The 15,964-nt window shown below is 36.7% G+C and overlaps 1 protein-coding gene across 1 annotated transcript in view; it reads right to left on the bottom strand.

Moving 5' to 3' along the window:
- The window catches only part of LOC149801886 (dual oxidase 2-like), a 63,342-nt gene that overhangs the window by 25,624 nt on the left and 21,754 nt on the right, over positions 1-15,964 (bottom strand). The window contains exons 8-10 of the mRNA XM_089956266.1: positions 12,854-12,953; positions 9,951-10,050; positions 6,363-6,465 (exon numbers count right to left, since the gene is read on the bottom strand). Of these exons, the coding sequence (XP_089812392.1) occupies positions 6,363-6,465; positions 9,951-10,050; positions 12,854-12,953 (303 nt within the window). The remainder of the gene's footprint in view (positions 1-6,362; positions 6,466-9,950; positions 10,051-12,853; positions 12,954-15,964) is intronic.

Raw genomic sequence — 15,964 nt, 5'->3', positions numbered from 1 at the left:
GTGTGTCTTTGTGTGTATTCTTTGGATCATGCATCCTAGAAACCCCTAAGCAGGGTCAGGATTATTGGAAAACCTATAATTAATGAGTTGAAACAGGAAATCAGCTAATTGTTATTTTGTACTTGCCAATAACTCTCATCCTCTTCTTACATGTACACTGGAGTCCTCATGCAGTTTTAATAATTTCTTATATATCTAGTCTCCGCTTCGTGACAGGAACATATAAAGAGATATGCTCAAAACAACAAATGGTTCACGTTAGTATCTGCTATCAGTAAGGTGACACCTCGTGCATTTAAACAAAACCCTTCCTTAAGGATTCTGTGTTTGTATCAACCGCAGCTGTTCCAAGCAGACGACTTATGAAAACATGCTGGGTGATCTGAATGGGTATCGTATGAGAAGGAGATACAAGAGGGAGAAATACTGATTGAGCAGAAGCACCCTTTCGAGGAACAACACTAAATACCACAAGTGGATGCATCCCTCATTGAGTTACATACCACCATACAACATCAGATTACGAATCTATACTAAAAAATATGTGACAGAACAGAGTGAAAAGCAACAAGCTTTGTACAATTCAACAAAATCTTTATTTCCCTGTAATATAAAGTGAAAATATAGTTACAAAAACACTTATGGTATTACGAATTTAATCCAGATCTTAAACTCATACACACAGAATAATGTCGCTATGTATTAATTAGTTACAGAATAAAATATAAAAGTCAATTCAAGACCAGTCCAACATACAACTTTACATTACAAAAGCATGTAATGAAATAAATAAAAGTTTTAAAAATCCTAACTAACAAACAATGCAATTTGAATATACATAACTACTCTGCAAATATATATATGTCTGAATCTGAAAAGTCCCACAGTTCCCACAGTTCAACCACAGGAGCAAAGTTTAACGCCAATCAAATATCTTAATGTTATAGGAAAATTGTAATGTATCTCCCAGTTGTAAAACTCCGCTGTCCAATATACAGGCGATACCGTGGACTTAAAAACAAATGAATAAACAAAAAACTCACATTCACAATAACACATTATGTTGTTTCCCTTGAGATCATGCCAGTCTAATCCAACCCGAGCTTTATTGTTTGTTGTTTGGGTTTGATTTCATTGCTCTAGACAGTTTGTGTTAGCATTTCTCCTGGACACTTCCACACACCTTTGGCACGACAGCGAAGATGAAGTAATTTATGTAACAATCGATCAGAATGTGGTTATTTAAACTTTATATATATATATATATATATATATATATATATATATATATATATATATATATATATATATATATATATATATATATATATATATATATATTAATGCGTTTGGGCGAATTTTATGACGGTCTGGGGTTTCTTGTTACCGAAATACCAATGGCAGACAAGCTTATCAGCGTTGTAATATCAGTGTTAGAGTTGACTCAGGTTTACTAAAGTTTTATTAACATTTTGCGTCTCTCATTGCAGAAGTTTCAAACCCATCATCTTTGGTGACTTCAATGATAGAACTGGCACATATCGCCAAACATGGCCAGTTGTCATTGCAAAAATGGCTTCGGCAAATGAACTAACAACGGAGTCCTTCTACTGAGGAAATGTGCTGAACAGTGGATTCTTATTAACTCCGTCATCGTCAAGAGAAGAGATCGACAGAATGTCCAAATAACAAAGCTCATGAGTAACGCAGAATGCTCATGGTCTCCAAACTCATAAAACGGATTTGTCCTTCCAGATGAAGACAAGAATCAAAACTGCCCGAAAGCATTATTCATCAATTGAAACAGGAAATTGTAAAACAATGATTTGTCGATGAAATGTGTAATCAACTAGATACAGTCAGTATAAACTCCGAAACTCTACAGGAACATCCTTCGCATACACAGTGTATTCAACTGCATCCCAAACCCTTGGCCCCACCACATTAAACATCAAGATTAGTTTCATTAGAACGATGCAGCTGCAGAGAAGAGACATCTGAATGAGAAGCGTTGGTCACAGAAGGTCTGTTTCGAATACAACACTTTATTATCAAAGAAGGCTGCCTTCAACAACATGAAGTGGACTGTCCAATGCAAACTCTAAGAGTGAAAAGACTCACAACGGGGCAGATGACATTCAGTTCTACGCACACAGTAATGACATTAAGAACCCCTATTATGCTTTGAGGACAATCTACGGGCCACAATCATCAGTAACATCTCCAATACTGAGTGCTAACATCCGTAAACTGCGCAATGACAAAGAAAATATACTTCAGAGATTGACAGAACACTTCAGCAACTTTCTCAATCTGCAGTCGTATGTCTGTAAGGAGGCTATTGATTGGCTGCATCAAGTGGAAGTAAACATAAAACACGTTTTACAATTTCCTGTTTCAACGCCGACTCATACCGTTAGGAAAAACACCTGATATAAAACGGTAAAATACCTGGAGCAGATGCTATACCAGCAGACGTCTACAAGGCCGAAGGCTTGGACATGACAAATGAACTTACTTAACTCTTCCAGTCAATGTGTACCACATGAGTACAAGGATGCATCAATCGTCCACTTGCACAAGCGGAAAGGCAACAGACAATCCTATTGCATCCCTCGAAACATCTACTTGCTGTAAATAGGCGACAAAAATTCGTATGGTTGCTCAGAGAAATTCATTGTGATGTTTCGGAATTTCCATGATGGCATGCTCGTTCTTCTCATGGAAGACGGTTTCTCATCTGAACCATTCACAATCATTAATCAAGGCTGTGTTGGCCCCAACCCTTTGCAGTATATGTTCTCTGTCATGCTTAAGGATGCATTACATGATTATAACACTGGGAACAACATCAGGTAACAGACTGACGTCAAGCTGTTCAATCTGGGGAAACAACAGGCTAACACGAAGTTAAGGAAGTGACTGCCTCATTTGCTAACATCTGTTCCCTGATTATCAAATCTGTCTAACATGCATTGTAGTATGAGCCATTTCTTGTCGGCTTGTTGGTCTCACAATCATTATCAGTAAGATAGAGGTGATAAACCAGCCTTCACCAGGAAAGCCTACCGTCAGAGTAAATAACCAAAACCTCGTGGCAGTGAACAAGCTCACATATCTTGACAGTAAACTGTCACGTGAAGTCTACATCCATAATGAAGCCAACGCCAGAATTGCTAAATCAAGTGTGGCCTTTGGGAGACTAAGTGCAAATATGAGGTGGGGAGAGACATACGTGTACAAACAAAGACTGATATATACAAAGTCATTATGCTACCATGTTGGACACTTAACAATGATGGACGGTGTATAAACATCATCCCAAGAAGCTGAATCATTTTCACATGGTATACCCAATAATTCTGACGAGGATAAGATAGCTGGATAGGGTCCAAGACACTGAGGCTGTCACAAGGACAAACATTCCAATCATCTACAATATGCTGATGAAATCACAATAACGATGGGCAGGCCACGTAACCAGGATGTCAGAAAATTGACCACCAAAGTAGATTTTCTACGGCGAGCTGAAAGAAGGAACTTAAAGCGATCTAAGGGTAGAAAAAAGAAAAGATTTGAAGTTTCCCTCAAAGTAATCCTTAAAACACTTCAATATTTCCCCGAGTCCTGGGAAGATCTCGCTCAGAATCGTTACACCTGCACAATATCATCCATACTAGAGCTACCTACTTTGAAATGAGGCAGCGCAGAAGCGCGTACAGTGTAAATCTCGGAACTGCAGCACGTTCTCTACTGATCAAGCAAACACAAACGACAGCGGTTTTCAAGTATGCCACCGAGAGTTCAGAGCACACGTTTGCCTGATCATCTACTTCCGCACAGAAACCAAGCCTGTTAGTAAATCATGGCTATTTTCAAACATGAAAGACAAATAACGACACATGTTATCGGAGAATTAAATAATTAAAAAATGAACAATATGAATAAACATGTGAAAGTCTTTACGTAAAATCTGAACAAAGAATGGTATCATATCTACTGTTACAATGGATAAATATGACCCCGATAAAATGAAAATATGCAACTGATAACTTTATTATGATTCTATAAATTGACCATGTCAGATATTACGAACGCATGAATGTAAACAAGCTACTGAATACGAAAGAAAAGATGATATTGAATAATAAAATGACCATCATGAATAATATTGGATTGCAAAAGTTTATTTGAATATGCATGTTGCAGTTGTAAACATCCGGTCACCTTTATCTTAACTGATATGATATTTGTATAATGGCAATGAGCAATAAAAACGGACCGCGCCGGTGGTCTAGTGGTCAGAACGTCCGTCTTGGATGCGGGACGTCGTGGGTTCGAACACCGGCCGAGTCATAACTAAGACTTACAAAAAGGGTACTAACAGCCGCCTCCCTAGGTGCTTAACATTAAGAGTGAAATATTGGTCGGCCTAGTGGCAGGATAATATGACCGGGTGATACATGATGCTACATGTCTGCGGCATCACGATTTCTCAGTGCTAGACATCACTATAAACTGCCACACTGCAGAAATCGTAGTAATATGGCGGAAATTTTGTAAAGCTACGTTACAAATCTGAATCTCATGCACAATGAGAGCAATAAAAGCCAATTTGTCAAAAGAATAACATAATCTATTAATATGAAATATGTTTATATGTCTTAAATTATCAATTATATGCTTTTAAACGAAACTAGAAAGGCATTCAAAAAGTCAGGGTTTGTCATTTGAAGACTTTTAGCGTGAAAGATCTATTGCCTTACTACCTCGTCTTTTGAAAAAGTGTGAGTGAATAAAATAGCACATGCATACATTGCAGCATTAATTTTGCGTACAAGGGAATCAAAATGAGCATCATATACCCATTTGTATCTTTATTTCCGATTGTCAGGAGATATTATCATTGCTTATATTGGTGGAACTTAGAATTTAATCAGAGTCGGACGTTAAGAATATGGTTTACTATTAATCGGATTAGAAGCCGTATGCTTAGTTCTCACCATAGCTCTCTGTGTCATCTTGAACGAACACTTTCCCGGAAAAAATAGTCAAAAAATATTTGAGGTGATACCTTTAGCCAATCCATGTTAAGCAGTACTCTAGTTATGGTGCAATAACCGAACCACCCACATATATCCGATTCACACCAATCCAGTATCCCACTGGTGAATAAACCACATATTAACAGCATTGAAATCAAGTTATGCTTACCTCGTAATGAAGTTTCAAAAATTCAAAACTATGCAAGTTAAAAAATTATGTATATATGTATATGTAAGAAAAAACTTGATACTTTCAAATTTTAGAAAGCAAAGTTTGCTTTATCGCTGCTTTCGGCAAATGCATACAAATTGACTTATTTAGTTTCTTCTATTACTGACATAAATAAAATAATTATATATGAATGCACCTGCACGCACCAGTCCATACACAATCAACACGTGATGCGACCAAGTCGGTGGTATATGCACACGCTTACAGCAGACACACTTGCATATTAACCTAGTAATTATTTCTCATCTGAGTACACATTCCGGATACCTACGACATAAATCAATGAGTATATATATTATTACAAAATACCAAACAGAACAGAAAGTGATATTCCTGGATTATATACGACAATGTTAAATAAAACTAGACAGACCTAATATTTAATACATATAGCAATATCACATAGGTTAGAGAATTTTTAATTCGTACTCTACTGAGATTCGAACCCATGTCCGCGGGTAAACTGTGCCAATAGCCATGCATGCTTGCACCAGTCTATATAGCATCACGAGTAAGCCCAATTCACCAAAACGTAATGCGACAAAATCGGTAGGATATTCACTGGCATGTTGATCTAGTAATTAATTTTCATTTGACTACACAGTAATTCCGGATTCATTCTGGTATGTTTGGTGTACATGTGTAATTCTCTATAATTATAATTAATTGTATCTACCTTGATTTCTGTCGTGGGAATCAGGAATAATTGTGTAGTCATGATAATTATAGAATGGTGTGTGTAGGAAAGTCGATGAGTGTCGTTAAACCGCAGACCTCAGTTCTAATCTTAGTAGAGTACGAATTAAAAATTTTCTTACCTATATGACATTATTTTTTGTACTAAATATTAATTCTGCCTTGTGTTATTAAGCCTTCTGATGTAAAAATCATGGATAGAACTTTCTGTTCTGTGTTTTATATATATATATATATATATATATATATATATATATATATATATATATATATATATATATATATATATATATATATATATATATATATATATATATATATATGCGTGTGTGTCTTTGTGTGTGTGTGTGTGTGTGTCTTTTATAATAAAGTTGACAATATTGTTTTACTTCTGAGATCCGGGACTACAATATGATCTTCTCTCTCACACAGTGTGGAAGTCAGGCCCATTAGTAACTCGTCAATATTAGCATTTGGGCCAGCCAGAAATTCCTGTCAAAAAAGAAAGAGTTCATAATTTTTTAGAAACTGAACATTTACTTTGTATTTATCTAAGATATCGAATCTCATTTTATGTATGCATTTCATGATGATACTAGCAATTTTCATATTCGGTTGTCTGGTAGAGGGAGCCAGTGTTGGAAACTGGAGCCAAATCCCGTGAATGCTTCAGTTATTAATGGATCAGAGTGTCAGTTTTCTAAGAAGGATGCAACTGCGTGGTCGGCTGAGAGGGTTAATTCGTTTTACATGATAAGATAGTTGTTATGTAAGAAACATATTCTGCTCCAAAAATGGTATCTTCTTCAAATATTTTATCCGATCATAATCCTTGTGAGACAAATGTAACATGTAGAGGGAGTTGCATCTCCCTACCCCAGTAAAGCCTTCTGATCCCCTAAGGTATGTGCAGCATCTTCTAGACTGAGAACTCCATACGCAAAGACATGGCTGTAGGGAAAGGGAAACGTTTCCTCTCGCAAAACTAGCGGAAGTCCTATCGCCGCATCTAAAGAAGCTACCAAAAACAGTGAGGTAGCCTGTTGCGAAGCGGTAATAGGTCCCACCAAGTCTGATTTTGAACCTCTAGGGAGGAAAGATCTGCGATATAGATGCTGAAGCAAGTCGACTCTCTGACTTTCATCGCACGACAAGTATAATGCCAGCTAGAGATCAGTTTCGCTCGAATGCTATATTAATTGTGGCTGCCCTAACTTCGTCATCCAAAATTGTAGCAAGTTTATTTAATTTTAAATTAATTATCTGTATGCAAAGCGATAGCCTTGTGAAGATTGATATATCTTATATCTCACATTTTCCCTCTTTCAGAGGCAAGAATATACGGGTTCTCCCTTGTAGCATTGGTTTCCTTCTTTAGACAACCTTACTTTGAAGTATTCATGCTTAAAAGTGGTATCACCGCTGATTACCCGTGAGCCAGAACCTGTTGTTGACAATGAAAACAGGGGGAATCACGAGTAAGTGCTCATTCCGCCGGGACTTTAGGTAAATAGAGTCAATCGACAAAGCATGTGTTTTGCTTATTCTGCCTTAACTTTGGGCATAAAACCAACCCATTTGAGTGCGTGAAATCAAAGTTCGACAGATGACCGGAGATGTCTTTGTTTTGTCACATTTCCTCTCTTCCGTGATAAGTTTGTAGAGGTATATCTTTTTGACTAGATAGGAGCTAACAGTTTCCACTCAAAAAGTCAAAGTAGGATGTTAGCTTTTTTGGGATATTGATGCCTCAATTGGAGAAATAGTACTATTAACTTTGCGATTTCCATTTCTCGATTTATCAAATGGTTCATCTATGAGCTTTTCCCACTAGAATGGAGCAATCACGATGAGGCGATAATCTAATTCTCTCTTCTGTTTTTAGCATCTTGGACATAAGTGTTGTAGAGCAAGAATATGCAATTAGGCCGTTCCTATCTATGAAAAGGGCATCGACTGCCCATGTGTTTGGATCCGGGACTGGCGAGACAAAGTTTTGGAGTTTTCCATTAAACCTGGTCGCAAATAGATCTGCCAGTGACCATTTCCTTTGTATTTGTTAATTTCTTCCGGACAGCGAGTTCACTAATACGTTTAGCTTGTTATGAATATGATGGAAATGGTATTGTTTGCTCGTGTGTTTGGTATCCGTTGGGACAGTGTAATTTGTAATGGTCTCATAAATAGCAGAAAACGGACGATGAGATCCACTGTCACATTTATCTAACCCAGTAGTTGAAAAAATTATCGGGCTTTTTACTGTTCTTTATAATTAATGAAGACACCTTATATCTGATTTTCAGTGTAATTTGTTGAGGGGAGAAAAAATCGGTTCAGACGTGTTTTGTTCTCTATACCCAAATTAAATAAGATGTTGAGTTGGTATAATATTGGAGTTTTTCTTGCTGACAACGAATTCAAGGACAAAGACTAGTATAACAAGAGATTTCATGTCTCAACTCAAAACATAACTCACCTAATGTTTTTTTTTTTAAAATCAATATCACCCGTATATGTGAATGTCGCAGACGTGGATATGGTCCTGAAGTAAATCATTGTTATGTTTATAACACTTCTTAAGACACAGGGACTACTGTTGAGTTCCAAATGATATTCACAGGATCGGGTGCCATTCCATGTACCATAAGGGATTAAGCTATCTACCTGCCACCTCTATGGTCAATAAACGTTTAGCTTTAACTGTCAAAGATTTTAGCCTGAGATGATTTGATTTGTGAAGTAGTGGTAGTCCTGCTGAAGTATTATGATCGGGTAGCGTATTTGAAGAAGATTCAGAAAATCACGCTACCAAAGATAACATAGTTTGATGATGACAAAGCGTTGTTGCTAAAGACTTAACTGACTCAATTTTACGTACATGAGTTTGCATTTTTGTCTGATAGTGGCACACGTGTAAATCAACAAGTTTGAAATACGAAGATATGGGCAAAAAGGACGTAACATAACTAAACGCATCCGTTTTTACTCGGCTCAGACCCACCTGTCCTAACTAAGCCGTAAAGATATTATAAGTCAAACATTATGCATCGTTTTCACATATTTACTTGAAGTCTTTAGTTCCTTTTCCTTTCAAACAAATATATGTAACTGGGTATCTAACAATCATCACGTCGTTGTAGTATTGTAACATTGATTACTTAATGGCTTCTCTCCAAGGATACAGTTTGCCACAGTACCGATTTGTGGATTTGTCCGGCAAATTGTACGTTTTAATTTTGATTTTCATTGCATTTGAATGAAAAGTGAAGTGGTCCGGGTGACCAAAGTTTATTATATGCATAACACACCTTAATAATACTGTCTTTATGACTAATTGATGACGAATACTAAAAATTTAATTTCTTCCTTGCGGGATCCTCACTGCTTTCACTGAATCGCTTCAAATGGTTCTCAAATTCTTTCTTACTCATACACATTCACAAACAGATACAAGTGGTTACAATACTCCAATCGTAACAGGTGTGGAGTTAATGGGAGATATGACTCGTTAACAACGCTTAACAGCGGACAAATAAGACAAGAGTGACATTTTTGTATAATCTATAAGAGTAAAGGAATATAAAATTCGTATCAGTTATCATTTGTTAAATATAATTTCTGAGGACTATAAACTCTTTAAATGCATCGTTTAAATATGTACACACTGTGCGAAATTGCTACCACTTGCTGAGCGCTATTTTTAATGTATTAACCCATCATAACGTCTTTCTCATCTATCAAATAAAAACCACCCACGTTAAGATATTATGTCAATGTAGTGATTCGTGAATACGAGTTGTTTCCATTACAGTATTTATGTAATGTGTACTGTTAAGTATGCGTTACCTAAAGTGTTTATGTAAGGCACTGAATGACATTGTAACAGATGCTGCTCTTAAAGGTCATCACATTGTTAATTTTAGCTGTTTGACTAATATCTACATTTAGTCTCATGTTCTTGTTTGATGTCAGTGTACCTGTGGATTCCAATAAGAGTTGCACGTCCGAAGCGCGTGGACGCTACTGGGTGATCCGGGAATATTTAGCTGGAGTTTCTTAAAGTCACATTTCTTGTCTCTGAAAAGAAAATCCCTCAACTCTTAAAGCATATGCCCAGCACATCAGTGAATGTAAACAAAATGTGTTATATGATACCTAGAAGATCTACATTTTCAGCAACGCTTATATCAATATGATGCTATGACGCTTCTATTAAGCCGTAAAACATAGAAGTACATTTTCTGCTATTCTGCCACACAAATTTCAAAGGGATATTATAATGCGGACAACTATCGAATATTTTTGAAGACCTGAGGACGATAAACGCCACACAGTGTTCATTCCAGAAATGGAAAATGTAGGGCTCAATGGTCCTTCAAGTCAAGAAGTGGAGTCATAGGAGAAAAACAAAACAGTGGTTGCAAAAACTCTAAACCTATCTCATTTATATTCAAAGAATTCATGCACATACCAATTTCGCGTAGACTTTGTTTAGCCTTTTTTATTTTCTGCAGCACATGTTCAATTTTTCTAGCATTTGACCCTATGAACTCCTTTCTTAAAAAGCCTCAATAAACGCTGAAGAATAAATGGCATACAATCAAACCATCTTTCATGCGAATTTTCATGTACTATGCCAGATATGGGAAATTATCTAACCGTTACTATCAGACTTCGGAGTTCGTCACGGATAAACTACATTGCGGTATAAAATTACTCTTTCACGGTCCAACAAGCATCCGAAGATCGAAGCCTTCATGATATGGCATCTATAAACACAGATGATAATTCCAGGAGTGGTACATATCTTTTAACTTCGTCGATGTGAAGAAAATTTAACAAGGAATACGGTGACTAACGTCACACAGGCAACAAAGTTTCCAGCATCAAAGATGGAATCAGAGAACCTGAAGTAACAAGAGAGCTGTAAACAATGCCGGTGCGTTACCTGCATGTGGTGTAGTAAATATTAATATTATACTTTGTAATGTAAGACAACGTTTCCATTGGTTTGATACTTGACCTCTTTGACCTTGCGTAACTATGCATATTCATTTTAGTCCTCAAGGGAGGCCATTCATAACGTCTAGTTAAGGTAACACACATAAATCACATTATATTGTACAGACCAACTTTTCAGACACACTGACACTGATGGTGGAAAATTTAAGTTGTTGAGCAGAAATAACTTAGGGATGGATAGATAAACAACATCATAACAGCAATCAGTATGCATTCCAGAAATGGAATCAGTGAGATCCAATCACCAAACTAGGTCGAAAAGTGACATCATTAAAAAATAAGAAAGAAAGAAAGAAAGAAGAAAAACAACGTGTCTCAAATACCCTTACCGATTTCTCGATTATTCACGATATTGAAACATTAATCATTATCGTAGTAAATTGTGTCACGGGTTTAATATCTTTCTGCAACAAATATTACATTTTCGAGCATTAGATGTTTTTGTTTTAATTAGTCGTTGTGATCTCTGACTATAATACACATCTTTAAAAATTTTTCTTTGTTTGCTAAAACAACCGTATCCTCTGTAAAGGTCATAGTTATTTTACTTCACAAGACAAATGTAACACTATGCAATCGTCTGCGTCAACAAGAACAGGTTCAAAGCATAAAATGCTGGAAACGTGAATATTAATTGCAAAACTTAATACACCCAACGACGTGAGAACTTGTTTGATCATGGCGAGCCTTTCTTGTCGTGAGTCTTCCATTCTGGTAAATAAATTCCTCATGCTCGATTAATTATTATGCACTACAAAAAGAACATATTTTTGACAATTTGAATATATTGTTATTCATGTCCACTCCTTTGATAATAAATACAGAAATGTTTTTCATGAAGAATTCATCAATAATCATATGATCTCGATTGGTGACCAAGCTAATCAAATTAGTGAGCCACTGATAACAACCAAATGAACCTAGTTATCTTCTGTTTCTTTGACAATGAGCACGTTCTGTTTAATAAGTTTTGGGTGTGCTCAGGTCAGTCGAATATCTACAGAAAAAGTATTCAACTTTTATTGTCTCGTGCCTTTAATATGCGCTCTTTGGGGGTCATGTAGGAACTTTCTTGCACCAACGATGACAAATGATGGTCATAGGTGCAAGGGTGCAGCCTGAAATGAGCCGAGGCTGTACCTATCCATATAAACTGGCTCCGCTAATTCATTGTGGATACAGCTAAAATTCAAGCTGTAAAACCCCACATTGACATCCTTAATTCTTCAAGAAACAGACTGTCTTCCCCTAATCATCTGACGGATTTAAAATTACTTACTTATTCAGAAAATTGCTGAGTGGGGAGGGATATATTTCTTACGCATGAATCTGTGAACAGTTCAGTTTAAAGTTCAAATGTCAAATTATGCTAGGCTACTATTAGTTTTAAATTAGGTAAGATCGATTCATTTATGTCAGTTAAACTCTGAGTACGTTACTCAAACGGTTAGGTTATCTAATGGTACTTAAAGGTTTTGAGCATCCGATGAGTCAGATAACTACGACGATAACTATGTATTTTTCGACTGTGCTGAATGTTCAAATAGTTGATCTTATGGTGTCGTATGAGCTAATGGCGGCTGAAGATCAATATGGTTTATCAATATCAATATGGTTTATTTCATTTGTAGTGGTTGATAAAAGTAATTTGCAGACTGAATTGTCTCTTTGCAACCATTCATATCTGACGAAATTACTAGATCCATGATCATGAGAGTTTACAATACAAAATATTTCTTTACAAAATATCCCATAATAATGAACATTTTTGACACAAAGTTTTATCAATATGTCATGTAAGATAATTGCAACATATGCGTGTATTGAATATACATGTGACCCAACTATTATAATGTACCTGATCCAGGTGCCCGGTGTGACCAGGGTGTGTCCAAATCTCATAGCGGCACTCTGAAACTCTGCGGCAATACCAGGATGTACATTTGGATTATAGGAATCTAAAAGGAGTAAACATATACAGCGAATTAGTCTTGTTTTGAAACGAAGAAACAATAAGCATCAACAATTAGTTGCATGACAAGGCTTATTTCATTTGCAGTGGTTGATGAAAGCAATTTGCAGACTAATTTTCTCTTTGCAACCATAGTGTCGATAAGCGATTTGTATTTCGGCTAAATCGACCATATCTTGTCATTATTAAATATCTGAAAACTTCGATATCATTCATTGTTTGTGAATGATACTAAATATTTTGAATGTACAATAACAAATATAACAATAATTGATTCAACACTGTTAACTCACAAGCAAAATATATTGCAAACTCATAATATAACAAAAGCAACTTGTCATCACGTGTCATGCGCTGTTGTTGTAAATACGTCTACCTAGACTCAAAGAGAGGTTCAAAAGTTATAATAATTGCCGACGATCTTCAACTGATACAGTAACTCTAACAAATGGGTCAGGCCAGGGTCTAAAATTAATGAAAATATCGTGTTGTAATCTACTTTATTTGGAAACAGTAGATCATTGCAATCGTATTAATCACCTATTCAAAGTGATTATTACCTGGGACGACGTCGCTTCCAACTGAATAATACTTGGGGAGATGTGTATTTAAGCAAGGAAAAACATTGCGTGACATGTATTCAAACTGATTGGTAATTGGGATGATGGATTGTCAAACTTTTTAATCCCTAGTATGACGCCTATGACAAATTTCATGTATCAACTACTTTCACTTTCCGCTCGACACAAATGTCACTGTTATCTCTACTGCAAATTTTCTTTGTTTATTTTTTTTTTAATCAAGAGACACGTAGAAAAAGTAAACAATAAGAGTATTACAAATTTCGCAAGGTAAGGAAATTCATGAATACCCTCCGATGTATCTTAGACAAAAAAATGTGTACCTATCTATTCGCATCATTCAAAACTTACTTGGGAACAAATGACTATCTCTAGAAAGTAACAAAAAATGCAAAATATAAACAAAAATATCAGAATCATGTAATCTCTTGAGGATAAAAGTAAATGATGTCCTAGAGACGTTCTTGACCATTCTTCTTTGACGGTTCTGAATATATGAAGGACGAAGCCTCCTACAACAAGCTCTAATGTTGTCCGTAGCTGAAGAATCTCAAATTTCTGAAATATTGAATTCGACAGGAACATATAATATTCGACACGCAGGGGAATAACAGGTCAGTATATACCATACCAATGAGAAACGAGTTTTTGGAGAGTAAAATAAGTTTCTTCAATAATTCTTACCATATCACAATACCTTAGGAGTACTGCAACTACCTTGCAAAATTAGCCCTACCAGGCTAACGTTTTAGACAAGAAAGCTTAAAGTTATTTCCCCTGATAGGTAGTAGTTAGACAAAGTGATTTTCCTTCGCCATGTATATTGGCTCAAAATCCCTTGAAAACTGAAGTTACTACTTGAGCGAATGCACGCTGTTTTAGTAGGTTACGACTGGGGGTACGCTGGGAGGGTTCTTTATCAGGTACCACTGCAAAGGTCTCACCAGGTCATGTAGGTGACCTTGAGTTGAAAGGTTTAGGCTCGAAAGAGATTTCGTCACAATAAGTTAATTGCCCATGAGCCTGGGATTTATTTTCTTGGCACTGAAAGCTGGGAATGTTATGGGTCACATTGACCAACCCTGTCGGACATATAAGTAGTTTGGGTCAACAGACAATGCATGTAGTTCCTTCATTCTGCCTGCTGAGACTAATACGAGTAGGAAGCAGGTATTATATTAAAGGTGAACCAGTGAAGTTCTCTGAATGAGAACGCCTTAACATGAAGTTGCTCCTGATACCAAAAAGATAAGTCCATTTCCTGTAGGGTCCTGCAATTGTCTGTGCAAACATCCCAATAGGTTAGTACCTCGAAAATGCTGTGGTAGTAGTTTGTCTTTCTTGATGAGCAGATCTACCGATGCTAGAACTCTGAACCAGACTGTTGATGGAGATGGAGGAGGAGAACAAACCTCAAATGGTAACAAGGAAAGTCTTCTTATATCGATGCCATAAGACAGAGCCTTCTCTGATCATCATTTTGTACAAGGGCACTGCGTGCGCTGATTATCTTATGACACTATACTGAGTATTCTCGTCCATGAGAGTTCTCATGTTCTGGAATCAGGTATCCATACTGGACAAAGACATTTCCTCTTTTGTATTTAAGGGTAGGATCGACGGTGGTGTTTAACTGTTACCAACTGATATGCATGGCATAGTCCGATCATTGCGGAACAGTGCCATTTTATCTTCCATGACGTTGTCCAGTTCTGTATTGTGGAACATATTATGGGATATTTGATCCACTAAACAGTATTTCAATCGTCCGAGGCAGTATCTGCGTTGGCTTAATTTGATTTCCATCTGGCTCACATATAGTTTACTGGCCATCCAACCCATGGAACTGGGCTGTAACTGTCGGCAAAAGGGATACTCTGTATCATCTCTTGGCTTGTGAGCCTTCTGAATTATGATTCGCATCCAACAGGAAAGCAATGACAAAAGTCACCTCGGCATGAATGTTAATGGCATCCTCGTCTCTCTCAGGGTGCGCTTCCGGGCTTTTCGTTTCTGTTTTGGTTGTACGTGGCCATTACTAGACTACTGCAAAGAAGGGGCCCACGTGAGAACATATAAAGGTACTGATACCAAAGTGCCCGTTTTAAAGTGGACTCTATTATTTAAAATATCTGGTGTAAACTTGCCTGTAAAAAATGATCAAAAGACTGTTTCTACAGGCGAAGTCGCTGAAAAGTCACTGTAAACAATGGCGAACTGGACGCTATAGAAAACGTACCTGTATGTATTCAACTAAAGTGGAAATTATACAGCGATATGCATGCAGCCTCGACTAAAACTAAAATAACCGATTGAACCTCGAGTTATCTATAGCATAAATAAAATACCTGCACAACAATATAATCTATGAAACATACTCCAACTGCTCTAAGGCGAAGAGGGCGCACTAGTAACT

The sequence above is a fragment of the Sinohyriopsis cumingii genome, chromosome 4, assembly GCF_028554795.1.
Source record: "Sinohyriopsis cumingii isolate HCF-2022 chromosome 4, ASM2855479v2, whole genome shotgun sequence".
Taxonomy (NCBI): Eukaryota; Metazoa; Mollusca; class Bivalvia; order Unionida; family Unionidae; genus Sinohyriopsis; species Sinohyriopsis cumingii.
Note: the sequence above shows the minus strand (reverse complement) of the source record. Positions and strands in the feature narration are given on the sequence as shown.